The 26,742-nt window shown below is 42.8% G+C and overlaps 1 protein-coding gene across 1 annotated transcript in view; it reads left to right on the top strand.

The window, feature by feature from the left end:
* LOC311100870 (histone acetyltransferase KAT6B-like) overlaps positions 1-26,742 on the top strand; it is a 40,136-nt gene continuing 13,394 nt past the window's right edge. Inside the window, exons 1-7 of the mRNA XM_084141867.1 lie at positions 1-63; positions 469-1,550; positions 8,708-8,823; positions 9,091-9,203; positions 9,422-9,563; positions 16,492-16,653; positions 17,048-17,141. Coding sequence (XP_083997993.1) covers positions 62-63; positions 469-1,550; positions 8,708-8,823; positions 9,091-9,203; positions 9,422-9,563; positions 16,492-16,653; positions 17,048-17,141 — 1,711 coding nt within the window. The 5' untranslated portion in view covers positions 1-61. The remainder of the gene's footprint in view (positions 64-468; positions 1,551-8,707; positions 8,824-9,090; positions 9,204-9,421; positions 9,564-16,491; positions 16,654-17,047; positions 17,142-26,742) is intronic.

Here is a 26,742-nt window from a genome sequence, read left to right on the forward strand (position 1 = left end):
TCAGATCAAACGTCGATATGCAAAGCCAATCGGGAGGCCCAGAAATAAGCTCAAACAAAGAATGTAAGTTTATCATCATGATCTGGTGCGGCAGGTAGCTTAGTGGTTAAGAGTGTTGTGCCAGTAACCGAAAGGTCGCTGGTTCTAATCCCTGAGCTGACTAGGTGAAAAATCTGTCTGTGCCCTTGAGCAAGGCACTTAACCCTAATTGCTCCTGTAAGTCGCTCTGCTAAATGACTAAAATGTCAAATGTAATGATCTGTTAGAGTAAATATTGTAAACCACCTTATTGCCTCAAGGAAATCCACCAGCTTTTTATCGCAATATTTTGTTGTTATTGAGTTATGACTAAGTTGTTAGTACTTATATTCTCATAAAGTTTAGCTTTGTTTCTCCGTATAGCTTTTGATTTAATGACTCTTAAAAAATGATTTTGTTTCCTTAACCCTATGTTGTTTTGTGTTCTAGGTCTGTAAGCAGTGGTGATGGCTCCATGCTAGCCCGGGGAGGAAGGGGGTCACCTGGTAGGGGTCAAAAGCTTACCGTCTATTCCACATCTTCATCTGGTCATGCAGCATCTGTGAAGGACGCCACAGACAGATTGGCTGTTGCTACAGCAGACCCCTGTTGGGCAGGTGACGCTGTCACCCCCACCACCCAATTCACCACCACCTCCTCCACCCTCTCCACCACTCCCCCCCTCACGCCCACCTCGTCCTCCTCCTCCACCCCAGCAGCTATACTCACTGTTAACAAGAAAACCAAAGGGCTTATCGATGGGCTTTCCAAATTCTTTACCCCCTCACCTGTCGGCCGCAGGTTGTCGCGAGCCGGCGAGATCTTAGACTCCTCGACCTCGAAAGGGTCACAGTCTCGTTGTCCTGCTAGGAAAAAGCCTGTCCCTCTGCCAAAACTATCGAAACTCAGTCAATCTCAGTCTGTTGTTGGCTTGGCGGCAAAGCTAACCACCACCACCCTATCTCCCTGTACACTCCCCATCTCTCCCCCACCCACGTTGCCTGGACAGGGCCCCACCACCTCCCAGGTCTTCTCCAGCTCCACCTCCGCTACCTCCCCCCAGAGCTCTTCCAGCCAGTCCAGCGTCCCGTCCCTCTCTATTCTCTCTGATCACAACCAACTTAAGGGACTCTTTGACGGACTCTCCCATATATATGCCACTCAGGGACAGTCTCGGAAAAAGGGACTGCCTAGCTATGCGCCGCCTAAGCGCAGGCACCATAAGGCGTCCAAAACGTGTCCTCTCATTCCCCATCCTTCCCAGCAGCACCTTGGAAAGAAAGAGATGATACGGAATCGGTTGATGTTGTTGTCCCATTCCTCCCCTGCCTCCTCTTCCCATCCTGGGCCCGGCCGGCCCACGGGGCGCCCGTTCAAGGTGGTCAGTCATTTCAGACGTAACCCCTTTTTAAAAAAGCACAGGACGCTAGGCAGGCTAAGATGTAGGATGACCCCTCAGAAGGGAACCCAGGAAACACCAGGAAAGGGAGACATGACAGACGAAGGAAGAGTTAAGGCAGAGCACGACCATGGTAAGAAAAGGCTTGAACGCTCCAACTGACACTACCTGCGTCTAACGCTATTTTTAATATTATTTTAAACCCAAGGCTTGTCACAAATTGCCTGGCAATTTATCAATTTTTTTATACTACTGTATGAGATAGCTAATGTTTTTTTTTAAAGAGTGAACATTCCCCATCCTCACTTTTCTTAAATAACATTTTAACAAGTTTCTACTACTAATCTTTTATTGTACCACCTACTTTTAATTAATTAATTTCTGTTTTTTTAACACGTTTTAATTTCATTATTGCATTTTGACTTGAATGGCTGCGTTATTAGTCTAGCAATGCAGCTTCTTTGTCACAGTAGTGCATGGGACATCCAACCTGGCCCAACCACTGCTCCCTCCCTCCTCTGTCCTCTGCAGTAGTGCATGGGACATCCAACCTGGCCCAACCACTGCTCCCTCCCTCCTCTGTCCTCTGCAGTAGTGCATGGGACATCCAACCTGGCCCAACCACTGCTCCCTCCCTCCTCATGTTCTCTGCAGTAGTGCATGGGACATCCAACCTGGCCCAACCACTGCTCCCTCCCTCCTCTGTCCTCTGCAGTAGTGCACCGCCTTCGCCCATAGTGACCGTCGCCGTAGTGACCGTAGTATTATTAGCACTCTTCTTCCTCCCGTTCCTCCGCCACTGCACCACCACCACAACAACAACAACAACAACAACAACAACACCAGTGGCGCTGTCACCATTCACCTTCACCTCCAACAGTCGTTAGACTGACATACAACCTAGTGATTGACATTCACCTACCATTGATGATTCACACTTGACATGATGATTACGACTATTGATCTACCCCCTCCCCATCATATGGTGCCATAGGGATGGTTTCCCGGATACAGATTTAGCCTAGTCCTAGACTAAGAAGCATGTCCAATTTAGATTCTCCATTGAGCTTTTTAGTTCAGGATTTGGCTTAATCTGTGTCTGGGGAAACCGGACCTAAAGGGCTATGGATTTGATTTGAAAGGTTTGTAAACAGTGGGACCAAGTCACTGTTATTCAAGTCACATGCAAGTCACGAGGTCCGAGTCTCAAGTCTAGTCCAAAGTAGAACCGATCGAGTCAAGTCCAAGTCGTGCATTCTAAGAGCGAGTCGAGTCTCAAGTCAAGTTTTAAAAAAGCTATACATGCAATGACTGGTTCAGCAACAAATCTTTGTCTATTTATTGAGACTATAGACAGCCCTTTTCATTATTTAGTCTACAACACATTTTGATTATGTAATTTTAAAATAGGGACCTTGTAATGGTCTTAAAGGGATACTTCGGGATTTTGGCAATGAGGCCCTTTATCTATTTCCCCAGAGGCAGATAAACTCATGGATACCATTTTTGTCTCTGTCCAGTATGAAGGAAGTTAGTGGTAGTTTCGCGAGCCAATGCTAACTAGCGTTAGCACAATGACTGGAAGTCTATGGGTATCTACTAGCATGCTCATTGCGAAAAATCCCAAAGTATCCCTTTAATTAAGGGCTTGAAATCAGCAGAAGGCAAGGCAGATTGATGTTCTCAATGTAGATTTATTTACAGATCTTGTTGATCCAATTGTGAAAGCGCAATATCGTACTAAATATACAAGTAGATTTACCAAATATATATATATATATATATATATATATATATATATATACTGGCAACAGCCCAAAAGAAATAGCCTCTGTGTCAGGTTTAACCTGTCCCATCTGAACGGACACAGGTAGAGGGCCAAGCTGTACAGCCTGGTTCCCCTTTGAGAAACCAAATGGAATCTGTCTAACAGGAGCTCAACAGATGCATATCAGCACTTGGCCCCTCCCAGGACCAAACAATTACCCAATTGGCAATTACATTTACATTTTAGTCATTTAGCAGACGCTCTTATCCAGAGCGACTTACAGTTAGTGAGTGCATACATTTTTCATACTGGCCCCACCCCCGTGGGAAACGAACCCACAACCCTGGCGTTGCAAGCGCCATGCTCTACCAACTGAGCTACAGGGTAGCAATTACACAACCAATAAACGTATTCTACAATGGAAAAGGCAATTTCCACATCCATTGTTACATTGGTGCATTCTTCTTAATCAGACTTAATGATTATTAATGATATTTCATCACCATTCATACGTGGAACAACCATTTTATCTTATTAAACGTATTGACTCCAAAGCGTTACATGCAGGCCTATTCTGCTCCTATTAAACACAACCAGATTGACGAACGCATAGGACACAGACACACGGAGCTCCGACATAACCCGGGAAATATGAACAAGGGAAACCATTTGAATTAAATAAACAGAACTTCTACCTCCCATGAACGTTCAGGTGCACAATGAACATCGCGCCCACTCAGAGGGTACGAAATGGTCAATTGAAATGTATCGTACCAAACATGAAACGGGAATGTCTAAGTGTTGCAATAAACGGTATTGGGATGGGATGATGAAATGATAGCAGTTATTGTAGTGTTAGATGGAGGATAGATTTACCACATATGCATTAATACGTGTAAAAGCACCAGCAAACATTTCAACCAGAGAACAAAGCGCGCTCCACTGGTGGGAGTTTGGAGAGACGCGCCTTTGGTGCCTCTTCGCCACAGTAATAATTAATTTTAACAACAAATTCCAGATGCAAGCTTCATATGTAAATGATCAATTTGAAGTACAGTGGGGGAAAAAAAGTATTTAGTCAGCCACCAATTGTGCAAGTTCTCCCACTTAAAAAGATGAGAGAGGCCTGTAATTTTCATCATAGGTACACGTCAGCTATGACAGACAAAATGAGAAAAGAAAATCCAGAAAATCACATTGTAGGATTTTTAATGAATTTATTAGCAAATTATGGTGGAAAATAAGGATTTGGTCACCTACAAACAAGCAAGTTTTCTGGCTCTCACAGACCTGTAACTTCTTCTTTAAGAGGCTCCTCTGTCCTCCACTCGTTACCTGTATTAATGGCACCTGTTTGAACTTGTTATCAGTATAAAAGACACCTGTCCACAACCTCAAACAGTCACACTCCAAACTCCACTATGGCCAAGAACACCGATTTTTTTTTTCTTCTCATTTTGTCTGTCATAGTTGACGTGTACCTATGATGAAAATTACAGGCCTCTCTCATCTTTTTAAGTGGGAGAACTTGCACAATTGGTGGCTGACTAAATACTTTTTTTCCCCACTGTACATCATTTAAAACTCAAACTCCAGTCTCAAACTAATCTCTGTAACCTGTTTTTTTTTTTTTTTTTTATGTATCATTTCCACTTCTTGTAACGTATTCTGTTTTGTTGGTGTATAATACATCATTTCAAGTGTTTATTTTATTTTATTTATGCTAAAGCTGCTTGCTTAGCTTTTCAACAAAATGGCTGTTTCATCGTAGTCTCCACACTCTGCAGCTGTCAGTGCATTGGCTTTTTAATTCATAGAAAACTGTTGGTCTTTTTTGTCCTAAATGACCAGAGCCCTATGGGCTGGGAATAGGGTATCATTTGGGACACAGACTTGGTGGGATAACGAAGCACATGAAAGCGGTTACGTAATTAGTGATTTTTAAGTTTAACATCGTCACATTAGGGATTTTCATACACACATCCAGAGATGATTCATACATTATGATGCATACATTGATACATACATTACAAAAGACGCATTACAAGCACATTAAAACAGAATTGACACGCGCTACAGAACACTGCTCCCCATCTAGCAGTTATTGTAGTGTTAGATGGAGTATAGATTTACCACATATGCATTAATATGTGGTCCTCTGTAGCTCAGCTGGTAGAGCACGGCGCTTGTAACGCCAGGGTAGTGGGTTCGATCCCCGGGACCACCCATACACAAAAAAATATATAAAAAAATATGTATGCACGCATGACTGTAAGTCGCTTTGGATAAAAGCGTCTGCTAAAATGCATATATATAAGTGACAATCCACCATGTTTGATTATGCACCTTTGATGTGAATGTTTGTAACATGCTGTTTGGTTAATGTGACTGGAACAGGCTGTAACATGCTGTTTGGTTACTGTGACTGGAACAGTCTGTTTGGTTACTGTGACTGTGACTGGCTGTAACAGGCTGTTTGGTTAATGTGACTGGAACAGGCTGTAACATGCTGTAACATGCTGTTTGGTTACTGTGACTGGAACAGGCTGTTTGGTTACTGTGACTGTGACTGGCTGTAACAGGCTGTTTGGTTAATGTGACTGGAACAGGCTGTAACATGCTGTAACATGCTGTTTGGTTACTGTGACTGGAACAGGCTGTTTGGTTACTGTGACTGGAACAGGTTGTTTGGTTACTGTGACTGTGACTGGCTGTAACAGGCTGTTTGGTTAATGTGACTGGAACAGGCTGTAACATGCTGTAACATGCTGTTTGGTTACTGTGACTGGAACAGGCTGTTTGGTTACTGTGACTGGAACAGGTTGTTTGGTTACTGTGACTGGAACAGGCTGTAACATGCTGTTTGGTTACTGTGACTGACTGTAACAGGCTGTTTGGTCACTGTGATTATAACAGGCTGTAACATGCTGTTTGGTCACTGTGATTATAACAGGCTGTAACATGCTGTTTGGTTACTGTGACTGTGACTGGCTGTAACATGCTGTTTGGTTACTGTGACTGGAACAGGCTGTAACAGGTTGTTTGGTTACTGTGATTATAACAGAATGTAACATGCTGTTTGGTTACTGTGACTAACAGGCTGTTTGGTTACTGTGATTGTAACAGAATGTAACATGCTGTTTGGTTACTGTGATTGTAACAGAATGTAACATGCTGTTTGGTTACTGTGACTGTAGCAGGCTGTTTGGTTACTGTGACTATAACAGAATGTAACATGCTGTTTAGTTACTGTAACAGGATAAACTGTTTCTGCAATTCTACCCATTTTGCCATGGGATAATTTGCCGGAGATAATTTCTTTGCAGTTTTAAAGCTAATTTTCTGTGATTTTACACATTTCGTCATGATTTATGCCATGTTAATATGAAATCTGAGTGCGAGTGACTAACAACATCACTTGGGCCCTGTGTGCCCGGTCGGTATTCGGCCATGATTACTACAAGTTTAGATAGCTGGCAAGACTAACTTACCAATCAAAACAATTGTTAGCTGACATGGGCTAATTGAGTGACTATCAGTGACTGACATAACAAGAGAGAAACTACTGATGCACAACCACATTTCTAAATTGCATGTTGTGTATTCTGCTATTCTAACTCTCAACAGTAAGTTGAGACCCCTGTTTGAGTATGTATGTATGTATGTATGTGTGTGTGTATATATATGTATGTGTGTGTATATATATATATATATATATATATATATACTCAGCAAAAAAAGAATTGTTCTCACTATCAACTGCGTTTATTTTCAGCAAACTTAACATGTGTAAATATTTGTATGACCATAACAAGATTCAACAACTGAGACATAAACTGAACAAGTTCCACAGACATGTGACTAACAGAAATTGAATAATGTGTCCCTGAACAAAGGGGGGGTCAAAATCAAAAGTAACAGTCAGTATCTGGTGTTGGCCACCAGCTGCATTAAGTACTGCAGTTCATCTCCTCCTCATGGACTGCACCAGATTTGCCAGTTCTTGCTGTGAGATGTTACCCCACTCTTCCACCAAGGCACCTGCAAGTTCCCAGACATTTCTGGGGGGAATGGCCCTAGCCCTCACCCTCCGATCCAACAGGTCCCAGACGTGCGCAATGGGATTGAGATCCGGGCTCTTCGCTGGCAATGGCAGAACACTGAAATCACGCACAGAACGAGCAGTATGGCTGGTGGCATTGTCATGCTGGAGGGTCATGTCAGGATGAGCCTGCAGGAAGGGTACCACATGAGGGAGGAGGATGTCTTCCCTGTAAAGCACAGCGTTGAGATTGCCTGCAATGATAACAATCTCAGTCCGATGATGCTGTGATACACCGCCCCAGACCATGACGGACCCTCCACCTCCAAATCGATCCCGCTCCAGAGTACAGGCCTCGGTGTAACGCTCATTCCTTCGACAATAAACGCGAATCCGACCATCACCCCTGGTGAGACAAAACCGCGACTCGTCAGTGAAGAGCACTCTTTGCCAGTCCTGTCTGGTCCAGCGACGGTGGGTTTGTGCCCATAGGCGACGTTGTTGCCGGTGATGTCTGGTGAGGACCTGTCTAACAGGCCTACAAGCCCTCAGTCCAGCCTCTCTCAGCCTATTGCGGACAGTCTGAGCACTGATGGAGGGATTGTGCGTTCCTGTTGTAACTCGGGCAGTTGTTGTTGCCATCCTGTACCTGTCCTGCAGGTGTGATGTTCGGATGTACCGATCCTGTGCAGGTGTTGTTATACGTGGTCTGCCACTGCGAGGACGATCAGCTGTCCGTCCTGTCTCCCTGTAGCGCTGTCTTAGGCGTCTCACAGTATGGACATTGCAATTTATTGCCCTGGCCACATCTGCAGTCCTCATGCCTCCTTGCAGCATGCCTAAGGCACGTTCATGCAGATGAGCAGGGACCCTGGGCATCTTTCTTTTGGTGTTTTTCAGAGTCAGTAGAAAGGCCTCTTTAGTGTCCTAAGTTTTCATAACTGTGACCTTAATTGCCTACCGTCTGTAAGCTGTTAGTGTCTTAACGACCGTTCCACAGGTGCATGTTCATTAATTGTTTATGGTTCATTGAACAAGCATGGGAAAAAGTGTTTAAACCCTTTACAATGAAGATCTGTGAAGTTATTTAGATTTTTATCTTTGAAAGACAGGGTCCTGAAAAAGGGAAGTTTCTTTTTTTGCTGAGTTTATATATATATATATATATATATATATATATATATATATATAAGTGTGTGTGTGTGTGTGTGTGTTTTTTATGTTTTTGTTCAGTGGCCCTATTTTTGGAAATAGATCCACGGACCTACAAAAGAGGGGCGCGGGCCAGATGCCCATCCCTGGGTTACTGTGACCGTAACAGGCTGTTTGGTTACTGTGACCGTAACAGGCTGTTTGGTTACTGTGACTTTAACATGGTGGTTGGTTACTGTGACTTTAACATGGTGGTTGGTTACTGTGACTTTAACATGGTGGTTGGTTACTGTGACTAACAGATTGTAATGTTTGGTTTCTGTAACAGGCAGTGAAGGGGGGCTGAGGGTGAAGCAGGAACCCGGCTTTGTAGCGGTCTCCAGGGAACACGTCACAGAGGAAGACGTGGAGATATTCTCACAGGTCCAAGAGCTCTCGTCGCAGGTGAGGGAACTGTCCAAAAGAACCTCTCTCAATCACACTTCTCACACCTATAATCTAATCAATACAAGTTAGATTTAGCCTGTAACTTAACATTACAAGCCCTAAATGAAAGTTTGTCAGATGTTTTCAGACCTGAAAAGTAGTTTAGTGTCAAGAAGCGAAGGGTCCACATCCCATTGTTGAAGTTGCTGTTTAAGATACTGCCTATGTCAGACTGTTTGAATGCTTGTGGTACGACATTGAGCCATTTTGTTTTGTCATGTTTAGAGAAATGGAACCATGACCATCACTGACTCTGGACGATACCCTGCCGTCATCGAGTTTGGGAAGTATGAAATCCAAACCTGGTACTCTTCGCCTTACCCACCTGAATACTCAAGGTAGGCTTAATGTTTTACTCAGTCAAATTAGGACAAATCAATGCTAGGCTTGTTATTAGATCCAGTTTCGAAAACATTGTCCTAGTCCTATAGAAATACTGTACTTTGAGAGCATTATACCAGTGTGCGAATGTACTGTTTTTTTCTAGGCTTTTAATTTGCAAGCTGAAATAAAAATGGTCGTCTAACCATTGTCTTGTTGTCTCTGTCGTTGGCAGGTTGCAAAAACTTTACCTGTGTGAGTTCTGTCTGAAGTACATGAGGAGCAGGAACATCCTCAATCGACACACCATGAAGTGTGGTTGCTTTCACCCTCCAGCCAATGAGATTTACAGGAAGGACGACCTTTCAGTGTTCGAGGTCAGAGGTCACTCTTCACAGTAGTAAAGCAATGGCTGCATATTCCCTATATATAGTGCACTACTCTTGACATATCTATATATATATATATATATATATATATAATATATATATATATATATATATACACAGTGCTATGAAAAAGTATTTGCCCCCTTTCTAATTTTCTCTACTTTTGCATATTTGTGATACTGAATATTATCAGATCTTCAACCAAAACCTAATATTAGATAAAGGGAACATAAGTGAACAAATAACACAACAATTACATATTTATTTCATAAACAAAGTTATGCAACACCCAATTCCCCTGTGTGAAAAAGTAATTGCCCCCTTACACTCAATAACTGGTTGTGCCACCTTAAGCTGCAATGACTCCAACCAAATGCTTCCTGTAGTTGTTGATCAGTCTCTCACGTCGCTGTGGAGGAATTTTGGCCCACTCTTACATTTACACTCTTCCATGCAGAACTGCTTTAACTCAGTGACGTGTGGGTTTTCAAGCATGAACTGCTCGTTTCAAGTCCTGCCACAACATCTCAATTGGGATTAGGTCTGGACTTTGACTAGGCCATTCCAAAATTTCCAATTTGTTGCTTTTTAGCAATTTTCATGTAGACTGGATTGTGTGTTTTGGATCATTGTCTTGCTGCATGACCCAGCTGCGCTTCAGCTTCAGCTCACAGACGGATGGTCTGACATTCTCCTGTAGAATTCTCTGATACAGAGCAGAATTCATGGTTCCTTCTATTAAGGCAAGTCGTCCAGGTCCTGAGGCATCAAAGCATCCCCAAACCATCACACCACCACCACCATGCTTGACCTTTGGTATGATGTTCTTACTGTGGAATGCAGTGTTTGGTTTTCGCCAGGCATAATGGGACCCATCTCGTCCAAAAAGTTGACTCAGGTTTGCCAAAAAGCACCTGGATGATCATCAAGACTCTTGGAAGAACGTTCTATGGACAGATGATTCAAAAGTATACATTTTTTGGACGACATGGTTCCAGTAATGCCTGGCGATTTCACCATGAGACCAATGGTGACTTTAAACTAGTGACAGAATTTAATGGCTGTGATAGGAGAAAACTGAGGATGGATCAACAACATTGTAGTTACTCCACAATACTAACCTAAATGACAGCGTGAAAATAAGGAAGCCTGTACAGAACATAAATATACCAAAACATGCAACAAGACACTAAAGTAAAACTGCAAAAAATGTGGCAAAGAAATTAACTTTATGTCCTGAATACAATGTGTTACAGCGAGGGGGAAAAAGTATTTGATCCCCTGCTGATTTTGTACGTTTGCCCACTGACAAAGACATGATCAGTTTATAATTTTAATGGTAGGTTTATTTGAACAGTGAGAGACAGAATAACAACAACATAAATCCAGAAAAACGCATGTCAAAAATGTTATGAATTGATTTGCATTTTAATGAGGGAAATAAGTATTTGACCCCTCTGCAAAACATGACTTAGTACTTGGTGGCAAAACCCTTGTTGGCAATCACAGAGGTCAGACGTTTCTTGCAGTTGGCCACCAGGTTTGCACACATCTCAGGAGGTATTTTGTTCCACTCCTCTTTGCAGATCTTCTCCAAGTCATTAAGGTTTCGAGGCTGACGTTTGGCAACTCGAACCTTCAGCTCCCTCCACATATTTTCTATGGGATTAAGGTCTGGAGACTGGCTAGGCCACTCCAGGACCTTAATGTGCTTCTTCTTGAGCCACTCCTTTGTTGCCTTGGCCGTGTGTTTTGGGTCATTGTCATGCTGGAATACCCATCCACGACCCATTTTCAATGCCCTGGCTGAGGGAAGGAGGTTCTCACCCAAGATTTGACGGTACATGGCCCCGTCCATCGTCCCTTTGATGCGGTGAAGTTGTCCTGTCCACTTAGCAGAAAGACACCCCTAAAGCATAATGTTTCCACCTCTATGTTTGACGGTGGGGATGGTGTTCTTGGGGTCATAGGCAGCATTCCTCCTCCTCCAAACACGACGAGTTGAGTTGATTTTGGTCTCATCTGACCACAACACTTTCACCCAGTTCTCCTCTGAATCATTCATATGTTCATTGGCAAACTTCAGACGGGCCTGTATATGTGCTTTCTTGAGCAGGGGGACCTTGCGGGCGCTGCAGGATTTCAGGCCTTCACGGTGTAGTGTGTTACCAATTGTTTTCTTGGTGACTATGGTCCCAGCTGCCTTGAGATCATTGACAAGATCCTCCCGTGTAGTTCTGGGCTGATACCTCACCGTTCTCATGATCATTGCAACTCCACGAGGTGAGATCTTGCATGGAGCCCCAGGCCGAGGGAGATTGACAGTTCTTTTGTGTTTCTTCCATTTGCAAATAATCGCACCAACTGTTGTCACCTTCTCACCAAGCTGCTTGGCGATGGTCTTGTAGCCCATTCCAGCCTTGTGTAGGTCTACAATCTTTTCCCTGACATCCTTGGAGAGCTCTTTAGTCTTGGCCATGGTGGAGAGTTTGGAAACTGATTGATTGCTTCTGTGGACAGGTGTCTTTTTATACAGGTAACAAGCTGAGATTAGGAGCACTCCCTTTAAGAGTGTGCTCCTAATCTCAGCTCGTTACCTGTATAAAAGACACCTGGGAGCCAGAAATCTTTCTGATTGAGAGGGGGTCAAATACTTATTTCCCTCATTAAAATGCAAATCAATTTATAACATTTTTGACATGCGTTTTTCTGGATTATTTTGTTGTTATTCTGTCTCTCGCTGTTCAAATAAGTCTACAATTAAAATTATAGACTGATTATTTCTTTGTCAGTGGGCAAACGTACAAAATCAGCAGGGGATCAAATACTTTTTTCCCTCGCTGTACGTTTGGGGCAAATCCAATACAACACATGACTGAGTAGCTCACTTAATATTTTCAAGAATGCTGGTGGCTGCATCATGTTATGGCTTGTCATCGGCAATGACTAGGGAGTGTCTTTGGATAAAAATAAACTGAATAGAGCTAAGCACAGGCAAAATCCTAGAGGAAAACCTGGTTCAGTCTGCTTTCCAACAGACACTGAGATACAAATTCACCTTTCTGCAGGAATATAACCTAAAACACAAGGACAAATATACACTGGAGTTGCTTACGAAGACGACATGGAATGTTCCGGAGTGGCCTAATTACAGTTTTGACTTAAATCTGCTTGAAAATCTATGTCAAGTCTTGAAAATGGCTGTCTAGCATTGATCAACAACCAACTTAACAGAGCTGAAGAATTTTATAAAGAATAATTTGCAAAAATTGTACAATCCAGGTGAGCAAAGCTCTTAGAGATTTACCCAGAAAGACTCACAGCTGTAATCGCTGACAAAGGTGATTCTAACATGTATTGACTTAGGAGCTCGAATACCTACAGTGGGGAGAACAAGTATTTGATACACTGCCGATTTTGCAGGTTTTCCTACTTACAAAGCATGTAGAGGTCTGTAATTTTTATCATAGGTACACTTCAACTGTGAGAGACGGAATCTAAAACAAAAATCCAGAAAATCACATTGTATGATTTTTGAGTAATTAATTTGCATTTTATTGCATGACATAAGTATTTGATACATCAGAAAAGCAGAACTTAATATTTGGTACAGAAACCTTTGTTTATTTTTTTTATTTTTTTTATTTTGGGGGGGGGGGGGGGGGGGGGGATGGATCAGCTTAATATTGCAGATATATTGTATCTTCTATCAATGTAATTGTCTGCATCACTTCCAATCCCCCATGTTTTTTTATATATATACTCCCCTTTATTACTTTTCAACCCCGCCATCCTTTCCCTACTTGGAGTAAATTAGTAAACAACAATGCCCAGGCTTCTACTTCCGGTCTATACTTACTATCTACACCTTATTGACACAGTTCATTTTACAATAATTCTATTATATATATATATATATATATATTTTTTTTTTTGCTCCTGAACTTCTTCTACCCTCAACCTCTCCGATCATTTTCATGATGTTCATCCGGTTTGCTTCTATATGCCATATCTTTCTAACTGTGCTCTTTCCCAAAAGCTCCCAACATACAACCTATATACTTATTATGGACACAGTATGCTTACATTATTAGCTTTGTTATTATTTGTTGTTATTTGTTATTAGTACCATCCTTCAACTCTATTCAATACCTCCCATCTATCGCTTAACACCATCCATATAGGATTTCTATTTGCCATATATATTTCAACCGTACTGTGATGTTTTACAAAAGTTCTGAACCTTTCTATTCTCATTGCTTCTACAGATTGTGAATTAAAAATAACATTTTTGCTAAAAGTATTATTATATTATTGATCGATTGACTATGACTTTTCAGATCACCCAGTAATGCTATCTGCAAGGTTAGCTCCAGGTAAATATTGCAATCCTTTAGCCATTCCTGGACCTGTGTCCAAAAACAAGCTACAAATGGACAGAACCAAAACAAATGATCTAATGATTCTGTCTCTTCACAGCAAAATCTGCAGAGCTGGGAAGATTGTATCCCCCATATAAATAACATTCTATTGGTAGCAAGAATTTTATTTAATAATTAAAATTGAAAGATTCTAATTTTTGAATCCGGTGTCGTTTTGCGTGTCAGTTCATAAACACTATGCCATGGGATCGGTACGTCAAAAATCTCTTCCCAACTATTTTGCAATCTATATGGGACGGCTGTCAATCCTTTGGTCCTTAAGTGAAACTGATATAATTTTTTATTTATCACAGTTTTCCTTAACCAATTATGTTCTTTAATGCAAGGCCGACAGACAAGTTCCTTACTTTCTCCCCCTTCCACTTTCCTCTTCCACTTTTGCGGTAAGGCTGCAATTATTTGGTTTTAATTTTGGGTAGAGCAGACATTTCCATATGTTTTTGTTAGCTGCATGTGCGACATAACTCCACCAGTCCTACCGATGATATCATTTACGAAGATTATACCTTTTTTAAACATTCTGTCAAAAAATAAAGGTTTTTTGTCAATAAGTATATTTGAATTTAACCACAATATTTGTTGCATTATTTGTTCTGTCGTTTCTGGAGGATTAAATTGAAATTGCAACCAACTTTCTATGGCTTGTTTTAGAAATAATGATATTTGGGAGATGATTTCCTTTTCAAATAACTGCAAATGAGTTGTTGTAATCTGAATAAAGGGAAAAAGGCCTTTCTTGAACATTGGGTGAGACAATCTTACTAATTTGCTTGAGAACCAGTTCTGATTTAAGTAAACCTTTGTTTGCAATTACAGAGATCATACGTTTCCTATAGGTCTTGACCAGGTTTGCACACACTGCAGCAGGGATTTTGGCCCACTCCTCCATACAGATCTTCTCCAGATCCTTCAGGTTTCGGAGCTGTCGCTGGGCAATACGGACTTTCAGCTACCTCCAAAGATTTTCTATGGCTAGGCCACTCCAGGACCTTGAGATGCTTCTTACGGAGCTCTCCTTAGTTGCCCTGGCTGTGTGTTTCGGGTTGTTGTCATGCTGGAAGACCCAGCCACGACCCATCTTCAATGCTCTTACTGAGGGAAGGAGGTTGTTGGCCAAGATCTCGCGATACATGGCCCCATCCATCCTCCCCTCAATATGGTGCAGTCGTCCTGTCCCCTTTGCAGAAAAGCATCCCCAAAGAATGATGTTTTCACCTCCATGCTTCACGGTTGGGATGGTGTTCTTGGGGTTGTACTCATCCTTGTTCTTCCTCCAAACATCAGACCACATGACCTTCTCCCATTCCTCCTCTGGATCATCCAGATGGTCATTGGCAAACTTCAGACGGGCCTGGACATGCGCTGGCTTGAGCAGGGGGACCTTGCGTGCACTGCAGGATTTTAATCCATGACGGCAGAGTGTGTTACTAATGGTTTTCTTTGAGACTGTGGTCCCAGCTCTCTTCAGGTCATTGACCAGGTCCTGCCGTGTAGTTCTGGGCTGATCCCTCACCTTCCTCATGATCATTGATGCCCCACGAGGTGAGACCTTGCATGGAGCCCCAGACCGAGGGTGATTGACCGTCATCTTGAACTTCTTCCATTTTCTAATAATTGCGCTAACAGTTGTTGCCTTCTCACCAAGCTGCTTGCCTATTGTCCTGTAGCCCATCCCAGCCTTGTGCATGTCTACAATTTTATCCCTGATGTCCTTACACAGCTCTCTGGTCTTGGCCATTGTGGAGAGGTTGGAGTCTGTTTGATTGAGTGTGTGGACAGGTGTCTTTTATACAGGTAACGAGTTCAAACAGGTGCAGTTAATACAGGTAATGAGTGGAGAACAGGAGGGCTTCTTAAAGAAAAACTAACAGGTCTGTGAGAGCCGGAATTCTTACTGGTTGGTAGGTGATCAAATACTTATGTCATGTAATAAAATGCAAATTAATTACTTAAAAATCATACAATGTGATTTTCTGGATTTTTGATTCCGTCTCTCACAGTTGAAGTGTACCTATGATAAAAATTACAGACCTCTACATGCTTTGTAAGTAGGAAAACCTGCAAAATCGGCAGTGTATCAAATACTTGTTCTCCCCACTGTATGTAATCAAGATATATTAGTGTTTTATTTTTCATAAATGTTTTACAAATGTTAGAATTTGTCTTCCATTTTGACATTAGAGTATTTTGTTTAGATTTTTGACCAAAATAAAAGACAATTAAATCCATTTGAATCCCAACTTGTAACACAACAAAATGTAGAAAAAGTCGAGGGGTGTGAATACTTTCTGAAGGCACTGTATCTAGTGCACTACTTTGAACCAGAGCTCTATTGGCCCTGGTCAAAAGCAGTGCACTTAAAAGGGAATAGAGTTCAATTTGAGATGCAGCCCTATGATCATGGTGAAATGTGACTGAAATGGTTTTGAGGGAGGAGGAAAGAATCAACTGTTGGTTTTGTTCCGTGTTTTTAGGTTGATGGAAATGTCAGCAAGCTCTTCTGCCAAAACCTCTGCCTGTTAGCCAAGCTGTTCCTAGATCACAAGACCCTATATTACGACGTGGAGCCTTTCCTCTTTTACATACTAACTAAGAACGACAACAAAGGCTGTCACCTTGTGGGTTACTTCTCCAAGGTGATGATATTCAATAGCATGAAAAATGTTTTCTTTCATCCAGTTGACTAATGTTTGAGTAATGCAGTAACAGTGTCTTTACTATATAAGTCATGATTAGTGCAGTAACAGTGTCTTTGCTATAGAAGTCATGATTAGTACAGTAACAGTGTCTTTGCTATAGAAGTCATGATTAGTGCAGTAACAGTGTCTTTGCTATAGAAGTCATGATTAGTACAGTAACAGTGTCTTTGCTATATCACTCATCTTAAAAGCTAAATGTATTCACAAGGGATTGTGCGCGTTCATGTACGTGTGTGTGTGTGCGCGCTTTAGACAAGGACAGTGACAGGTGCAATAAATTGCCAGCTTCAGCAGAGCTCTGACATACTTGATCTGTTTCCCCTTCCCTCAGGAAAAGCTTTGCCAGCAGAAGTACAATGTCTCCTGTATAATGATCATGCCTCAGTACCAAAGGCAAGGCTTTGGAAGGTTCCTCATTGATTTCAGTAAGTCCCTTAATGCGTTCTAAGAACATAAAACTCAATGCCTGCTTGATTCTAGAATGTTTGCCTGATTCTTCTTTACAATTTAAAAATGTTTCCCCGGGCATAGATTTGTGTCAGTCAAGTGCTTGTGAATTCATTGAAATGGGTAAATCAAGGCAATTTATACTGAACAAAAATATAAACGCAACATGCAACAATTTCAAATATTATACTGAATTACAGTTCATATAAGGAAATCAATCAATTGAAATGAATTATTTAGGCCCTAATCTATGGATTTCACATGACTGGGAATACAGATATGCATCCATTGGTCACGGATACCTTAAAAGAAATGGGCCTCAGGATCTCGTCACAGTATTTCTGGGCATTAAAATTGGCATCGATAAAATGCCTGCCCATACCATAGCCCCACCGCCACCATGGGGCACTATGTTCACAACGTTGACATTAGCAAACTGCTCGCTGACATGACCCCATACACGTGGTCTTCGGTTGTGAGGCCGGTTGGACGTACTGCCAAATTCTCTAAAACGACGTTGGAGGCGGCTTATGGTAGAGAAATGAACATTCAATTCTCTGGCAACAGCTATGGTGGACATTCCTGCAGTTAGCAAGCCAATTGCATGCTCCCTCAAAACTTGAGACATCTGTGGCATTGTGTTGTGTGACACAACTGCACATTTTAGAGTGGTGTTTTATTGTCCCCAGCACAAGGTGCACCTCTGTAATGATCATGCTGTTTAATCAGCTTCTTGATATGCCACACCGGTTAGGTGGATGGATTATCTTGGCAAAGGAGAAATTCTCACTAACAGGGATGTAAACACATTTGTGCACAAAATTTGAGATAAATAATATTTTTGTGCATATGGAACATTTCTGGGATCTTTTATTTCAGCTCATGAAACATGGGACCAACACTTTAAATGTTGGGTTTATATTTTTGTTCAGTGTACATGCATAAGTAAACATGTTTTCAATAATATAATCGGGACTTCCTGGTGTACTTCTGAAAACAACTGCTGCCTTGATGGCCTCGTGTTTAGCTGCCAGATTTGGACAGTTTGTCATAGCTATTTTATGTGTGTGTGTGTGGAAGAGATGTGATAGAGCATTTGATTTCCTGCCCATTTTGTTCACTGTTGAGACACATTAAGAGATGCAGAGAGAGAGAGAGGCTGGATGTGTGATATTGACAGTGTGCTGATAACAGGGAGAGGGAGATTAAGAAGAGATTGAACACAGCTGAGTTTTGAGCTCAAAGAGGGCTTTATTGGAAAATGTGCAATGTGCCCAAATAGCACTCTATATAGTGCACTACTTTTGACCATGGCCCATAGGGCTGTATTGCACTAACTAGGGAAAAGGGTGCCATTTGGGCCACACCTTGTGGCTTTGGAACTGGAAGTTGTTCAGATTAAAATGTTCTGCTTTTATTTGATTGTATTAGAGAAACACTTTGTCTCAGGTAGCTCGCTGCGAGAGGGAAAGCATTAGCTCCGTTTGCCAGTGTGAATAATGCGTTTTTTTCTAATCATTACTCCAGAGGATTCTGAATAGGCTCTGTTGTTGTGATTTACAGATGGTAAATCGCAGCTAATGCATTTGTAAAACATACAGAATAAAATATGACTTGTTAGCGCTATGTTGGTAGCGCTATGTTGTTAGCGTTATGTTGGTAGCGTTATGTTGGTAGCGTTATGTTGGTATCGTCTGTGTCTTAGTTATTCATCTGTTCTACCAGCACATTTATTTTTTTGTAAATTATTGACTATTCTCTCCTTTCTCCTCAGCTTTGGGTAATGAATATTGTCATAATGACTGGAATATTATGTATTCAGTGTTTGGTGATTAGATGTGCTTGTTTGGTTCCTGGTAGTGGGTGCACACATTAAAAGACATTAATTAATTTCAAGCTGCTTATAATGGATGACCCTTGACAGGACGGCTCTAAAACGAATTACATACAGACACCGCTACCTTTTTTACGTTTCGTTTTTTTTTCTTTTCTATTTATCTCTAATAAGTGCAGCCTTTTGTGAGAAATGACATCCAGCTGCTTCTCCTCCGTTTGTTCTGTGGCTTTGTTTCCTCTCCCCCCTCCTCTCCTCTCCCCCCTCCTCTCCTCTCCTCTCCACCCCCCTCTCCTCTCCACCCCCCTCTCCTCTCCACCTCCTTTTGTTGCCCTTGGCAGCATGTATCATAGCTGACAGAGGTTGAAGGAGAGGGAAACTGATTGCCTCACCTCCCTTTCTACTGTTTGAAGGTGAAAATGGATCTGCTCCCCAACACAGGATGTCACGTCATATTATGAATGTCATTTTTGACAGGACGGAGATTGAAATGCAATCTAAGACCTGCAGCAGCAGCCGTCTCTAGCTAGCTTGTGTTTTTGTCTTTTTAGGTTACGTACTGGCCCACTTTCTCACAAAATGGTATTGTTTGAATGTGGCCGTGACCCAGATCTGGCTTGTCTACTACTTATTTAAACTGCATACTGTGTACTAATCGTACTACATACTATTTAGAACGTACTGTTCAGTTAAAACGAATGCAGTAAGCAACAAATGACAGCACACTACGTCCTACTGAGAATGCGTCATCTAATGCGCAATTGCGTTGATTTCCGCCATTTTCGTACAACCTGTCAGACCACATGGGTCTGGAAATATGATTCTCTTCCCCAATACAGTGCAACGAATTCTACTAGATAAAACACAGAAATGAGTATGGCATCCTGGCATTTTAAAGCATAATACATTTTCTGAATTGGGTTGCCTACGTAAACGCAGACATTGTTTCATTTGAATGTCTTTTTAGGTTACCTACTGTTGGAGACTCTGACTTGAGCCCGTTTTAATTACATAATCAGCCCATTTATGTAAGGGATAATCATCGAGGAGCTATGCGTTCCCTGGAAAATAATGAACAGTGTGGAAGGTGTGTTCCACAACGCGCTAACTGAGTGGGAACTAACCTTCCAAAGAGTTGCATTATTTTCCAGAGAACGGATAGAGCCTCAAGTTGATTATCCCTTTTATATCATGGCTATAATTTAGCACTTTTACCACTACAAATGTGTTCATTTGCAGATAGAAATGTGTTCAACATCCACTGAAGTAGCTAGCAAGTTTACTAGATAGCAACAGTAGTTGCCTTGGTAACCAAACAGACTTTCTAGTTTAGCTAACCAAACCATCAGTCCTAGCTTGCTATTATGTAGGGCTGCCCCCAATTAGTCGACTGGTTAATTGTTTGGTCGTTAGGCTTTTGGTCGACCGAGATTGTTTTATATATATTTACATTTGCGGCCGTCTCAGTGAGCTAATCTATTGCGGAGGCCTAGACTAAAAGCCAATTTATGCTTGATCCGTAAAATGTGGTCGGAGGCTCCATATGGAGGGTGTGACGCAATTGCGGAGCCTCCAGAGGCATGCCGAGGCCAAATCGAGCTCCGTACCGCATCGCCATTCGCCTCCCAGACGTTGGATTGACCATGCGCCCAGATACACAATGCACTTCTCTCTCCAGAATGCGCGCTCTCGTCAATTTGTGCACAATAATTGTTTCATAACTTCATTGTGTGAATTGTTTGCGTTTGATTGTTAGTGGATATCAATTCCCTATTACATATATCACCAGTAGTACATTTACCGTTAATTCCTATAATTTCGAATTTATAATGTTTGTTACTTTGGTTACGGTAATTTATTTTAATGCATTCAATATTATTATTCCAGTCTTCCCGTTCTCATTATCAGAGTGGACACATTGTTTGCAGAGTGCACAACCTGCTACACATGTGAGAAACAAGTTTTGGTTTATTTCAGTCCATTTACAAGTTTTGTCAATTTAGTCATCGTCTTTTGTTTGGAGCGCTCCTGTCAATGTTGAGGAAGGACATCCACCTGATTACGCATAGAAGTCGGCCTATAGGCTACCTGGCCTGTGTGCAAATGTAGGCATATAAATGTGCCCATTTGGGGATCTGATTGTATTTCTGATTGGCTTAACGCACCACCCCTAATGACCTGTGGAGCTTCTCAAAGTTTTCTTCACCTCAAACAGCAAGCAAACTAAGTCTGTTTTTCCATCCGTAAGAAAATTACAATAGTTCCTCAAATCTATTGAGCTCTCTCCCTTTCGATAACCACTCAGCGTGAAAGGGAAAAATGTCATGCTCTGATCTAGTGGAAACGTCATAAAATAGGCCTACCTGATTACTTATCAGTGCTTGACTTGGTCTGAAATAGGTTCCGGTACTCATTTTGGGTGCTGGTACTGTTTATATTTAGGTGCAGGAGTACCACAATACTTTTGAGCTAATATTCTATAAGAGGAACAGGAGCTCAAGCAGTAGAAAATGTGAGGTGCCTGTACTCTGCTCCGGTGAGCTCCTGCCCAAGTCAAGCACCACTTCTTATCCCTTGCGCAAATAGCCTACAGCTGTGTCTGTCCCGAGCTCACTGGAGCAGGAAACTCTGAGGGCCAAGAATATTTTATACAATGTTGCAAGTTCGCTAGCTCAAGCGGAGTAGAACACCTGGTTAGGAGAGGTGCTGGCTAGCAGAGTAGAACACCTGTTTAGGAGAGGTGCTGGCTAGCGGAGTCGAACACCTGTTTAGGAGAGGTGCTGGCTAGCAGAGTAGAACACCTGTTTAGGAGAGGTGCTGGCTAACAGAGTAGAACACCTGTTTAGGAGAGGTGCTGGCTAGCGAAGTAGAACACCTGTTTAGGAGAGGTGCTGGCTAACAGAGTAGAACACCTGTTTAGGAGAGGTGCTGGGTAACAGAGTAGAACACCTGTTTAGGAGAGGTGCTGGCTAGCGACGTCGAACACCTGTTTAGGAGAGGTGCTGGCTATCGGAGTAGAACACCTGTTTAGGAGAGGTGCTGGCTAGCGAAGTCGAACACCTGTTTAGGAGAGGTGCTGGCTAGCGGAGTAGAACACCTGTTTAGGAGAGGTGCTGGCTAACAGAGTAGAACACCTGTTTAGGCGAGGTGCTGGCTAGCGGAGTAGAACACCTGTTTAGGAGAGGTGCTGGCTAGCGGAGTAGAACACCTGTTTAGGAGAGGTGCTGGCTAGCAGAGTAGAACACCTGTTTAGGAGAGGTGCTGGCTAGCGGAGTAGAACACCTGTTTAGGAGAGGTGCTGGGTAGCAGAGTAGAACACCTGTTTAGGAGAGGTGCTGGCTAGCAGAGTAGAACACCTGTTTAGGAGAGGTGCTGGCTAACAGAGTAGAACACCTGTTTAGGAGAGGTGCTGGCTAGCGGAGTAGAACACCTGTTTAGGCGAGGTGCTGGCTAGCAGAGTAGAACACCTGTTTAGGCGAGGTGCTGGCTAGCGGAGTAGAACACCTGTTTAGGCGAGGTGCTGGCTAGCGGAGTAGAACACCTGTTTAGGAGAGGTGCTGGCTAACAGAGTAGAACACCTGTTTAGGAGAGGTGCTGGCTAGCGGAGTAGAACACCTGTTTAGGCGAGGTGCTGGCTAGCGGAGTAGAACACCTGTTTAGGCGAGGTGCTGGCTAGCGGAGTAGAACACCTGTTTAGGCGAGGTGCTGGCTAGCGGAGTAGAACACCTGTTTAGGAGAGGTGCTGGCTAACAGAGTAGAACACCTGTTTAGGAGAGGTGCTGGCTAACAGAGTAGAACACCTGTTTAGGAGAGGTGCTGGCTAGCAGAGTAGAACACCTGTTTAGGAGAGGTGCTGGCTAACAGAGTAGAACACCTGTTTAGGAGAGGTGCTGGGTAACAGAGTAGAACACATGTTTAGGAGAGGTGCTGGCTAGCAGAGTAGAACACCTGTTTAGGAGAGGTGCTGGCTAGCGGAGTAGAACACCTGTTTAGGAGAGGTGCTGGGTAGCAGAGTAGAACACCTGTTTAGGAGAGGTGCTGGCTAGCAGAGTAGAACACCTGTTTAGGAGAGGTGCTGGCTAACAGAGTAGAACACCTGTTTAGGAGAGGTGCTGGCTAGCGGAGTAGAACACCTGTTTAGGCGAGGTGCTGGCTAGCAGAGTAGAACACCTGTTTAGGCGAGGTGCTGGCTAGCAGAGTAGAACACCTGTTTAGGAGAGGTGCTGGCTAACAGAGTAGAACACCTGTTTAGGAGAGGTGCTGGCTAACAGAGTAGAACACCTGTTTAGGAGAGGTGCTGGCTAGCGGAGTAGAACACCTGTTTAGGCGAGGTGCTGGCTAGCGGAGTAGAACACCTGTTTAGGCGAGGTGCTGGCTAGCGGAGTAGAACACCTGTTTAGGCGAGGTGCTGGCTAGCGGAGTAGAACACCTGTTTAGGAGAGGTGCTGGCTAACAGAGTAGAACACCTGTTTAGGCGAGGTGCTGGCTAGCGGAGTAGAACACCTGTTTAGGCGAGGTGCTGGCTAGCGGAGTAGAACACCTGTTTAGGAGAGGTGCTGGCTAGCAGAGTAGAACACCTGTTTAGGAGAGGTGCTGGCTAGCGAAGTCGAACACCTGTTTAGGAGAGGTGCTGGCTAGCGGAGTAGAACACCTGTTTAGGAGAGGTGCTGGCTAACAGAGTAGAACACCTGTTTAGGAGAGGTGCTGGCTAGCGGAGTAGAACACCTGTTTAGGAGAGGTGCTGGCTAACAGAGTAGAACACCTGTTTAGGAGAGGTGCTGGCTAGCGGAGTAGAACACCTGTTTAGGAGAGGTGCTGGCTAGCGGAGTAGAACACCTGTTTAGGAGAGGTGCTGGCTAACAGAGTAGAACACCTGTTTAGGAGAGGTGCTGGCTAGCGGAGTAGAACACCTGTTTAGGAGAGGTGCTGGCTAGCAGAGTAGAACACCTGAAAAAGAAAAGGAGAGCCGCACACTCTAGGAGCTCAGATGCAATAATATCCTAATAACCAACGTTTCGACAGACAAGCTGTCTTCATCAGGGTATAATGACATACAGTGGGGGAAAAAATATTTAGTCAGCCACCAATTGTGCAAGTTCTCCCACTTAAAAAGATGAGAGAGGCCTGTAATTTTCATCATAGGTACACGTCAACTATGACAGACAAATTGAGAGAAACAAATCCAGAAAATCACATTGTAGGATTTTTAATGAATTTATTTGCAAATGATGGTGGAAAATAAGTATTTGGTCAATAACAAAAGTTTCTCAATACTTTGTTATATACCCTTTGTTGGCAATGACACAGGTCAAACATTTTCTGTAAGTCTTCACAAGGTTTTCACACACTGTTGCTGGTATTTTGGCCCATTCCTCCATGCAGATCTCCTCTAGAGCAGTGATGTTTTGGGGCTGTCGCTGGGCAACACGGACTTTCAACTCCCTCCAAAGATTTTCTATGGGGTTGAGATCTGGAGACTGGCTAGGCCACTCCAGGACCTTGAAATGCTTCTTACGAAGCCACTCCTTCGTTGCCCGGGCGGTGTGTTTGGGATCATTGTCATGCTGAAAGACCCAGCCACGTTTCATCTTCAATGCCCTTGCTGATGGAAGGAGGTTTTCACTCAATCTCACGATACATGGCCCCATTCATTCTTTCCTTTACACGGATCAGTCATCCTGGTCCCTTTGCAGAAAAACAGCCCCAAAGCATGATGTTTCCACCCCCATGCTTCAAGTAGGTATGGTGTTCTTTGGATGCAACTCAGCATTCTTTGTCCTCCAAACACGACGAGTTGAGTTTTTACCAAAAAGTTCTATTTTGGTTTCATCTGACCATATGACATTCTCCCAATCCTCTTCTGGATCATCCAAATGCACTCTAGCAAACTTCAGACGGGCCTGGACATGTACTGGCTTAAGCAGGGGGACACGTCTGGCACTGCAGGATTTGAGTCCCTGGCGGCGTAGTGTGTTACTGATGGTAGGCTTTGTTACTTTGGTCCCAGCTCTCTGCAGGTCATTCACTAGGTCCCCCGTGTGGTTCTGGGATTTTTGCTTGTGATCATTTTGACCCCACGGGGTGAGATCTTGCGTGGAGCCCCAGATCGAGGGAGATTATCAGTGGTCTTGTATGTCTTCCATTTCCTAATAATTGCTCCCACAGTTGATTTCTACCAAGCTGTTTACCTATTGCAGATTCAGTCTTCCCAGCCTGGTGCAGGTCTACAATTTTGTTTCTGGTGTCCTTTGACAGCTCTTTGGTCTTGGCCATAGTGGAGTTTGGAGTGTGACTGTTTGAGGTTGTGGACAGGTGTCTTTTATACTGATAACAAGTTCAAACAGGTGCCATTTATACAGGTAACGAGTGGAGGACAGAGGAGCCTCTTAAAGAAGAAGTTACAGGTCTGTGAGAGCCAGAAATCTTGCTTGTTTGTAGGTGACCAAATACTTATTTTCCACCATAATTTGCAAATAAATTCATAAAAAATCCTACAATGTGATTTTCTGGGAAAAAAATGCTCAATTTGTCTGTCATAGTTGACGTGTACCTATGATGAAAATGACAGGCCTCTCTAATCTTTTTAAGTGGGAGAACTTGCACAATTGGTGACTGACTAAATACCATTTTTTCCCCACTGTATGTATGTTCTATTTATATCTGTAAATCATTCCATGACATCAAGCCACACCCGGCCATGATTACAGACACCTGTGTGTCCTTCCAAACTATATAAACTAGTGACCCGCAGTGTTTTGTCATTATACCCTGATGAAGACAGCTGGTCTGTCCAAACGTTGGTTATTAAATTATTGCATCAGAGCTCCTAGAGTGTGAGGCTCTCCTTTTGGTTAGCTAAACTAGCAAGTCTTTGTGTTTGGTTACCACGGCAGCTACTGCAGCTATCTAGTAAACTTGCTAGCTACCGGCAAATGAGCACATTTCTAGGAGCAAATGTATTAAATTAGAGCCATGACGTAAAAGGGATAATCATCTCAGGGCTCTATGCATTCTGTGGAAAATAATGCAACTCTGTGGAAGGTCCCACAGCTTCCACGTCGTTCATTATTTTCCCTAGAAAGCATAGCTCCTCGTTGATTATCCCTTACATAATCAGCTTATTAGCAGTAATAACTTGTTATTGGTTAGGATGTTGGCGTGTGTGTGTGTGTGTGTGTTATTGCAGTGTCAAGGGGAAGTACAGACAGTGTCTGTCTCTCCAGACATCTTCTTGCTTTACTGTATATTCCTATATCTAAGGAAGTAGGTAAAGAGCAACAGTCGAGTATCAGTTCCTGATAAGCTAGGCTAGTCACTGTGGAGCTAGGGCAAGGAGAGATGTGGAGCTCAACATGGAGGTGAGGACAACTGTTGAAGAGAGAAGAAACCTCTGGGAGGGGGGCCAGAGGGGCCCACACATCATTTGAATGTCTTTTTAGGTTACCTACCTTCTCAAACATGGTTGGTCAAAATACTATTTGGTCTTTTGACCAATCAGATCAGCTATTTTGCCAATAATTGGGCAACAGATCAGAATTGGGCTGGAATTGTGTTTTAATTTGAATGTGTCTTTTTAGGTTACCTACCTTCTCACAACATTGTATTGTTTGAATGTGTATTTTATATGGTTAATCCCTTCTCACAACATTGTTGTTTTGTTATAAAAGGTATTTTTAGGTAAGCCACTGTGTCTTTTTCAGGTTATGTCTTCATCTTCTCACACCATGTTGTTTTGTTTGAATGTG

The sequence above is a fragment of the Coregonus lavaretus genome (genome assembly GCF_964263955.1).
Source record: "Coregonus lavaretus genome assembly, chromosome: 25".
Lineage (NCBI taxonomy): Eukaryota > Metazoa > Chordata > Actinopteri > Salmoniformes > Salmonidae > Coregonus > Coregonus lavaretus.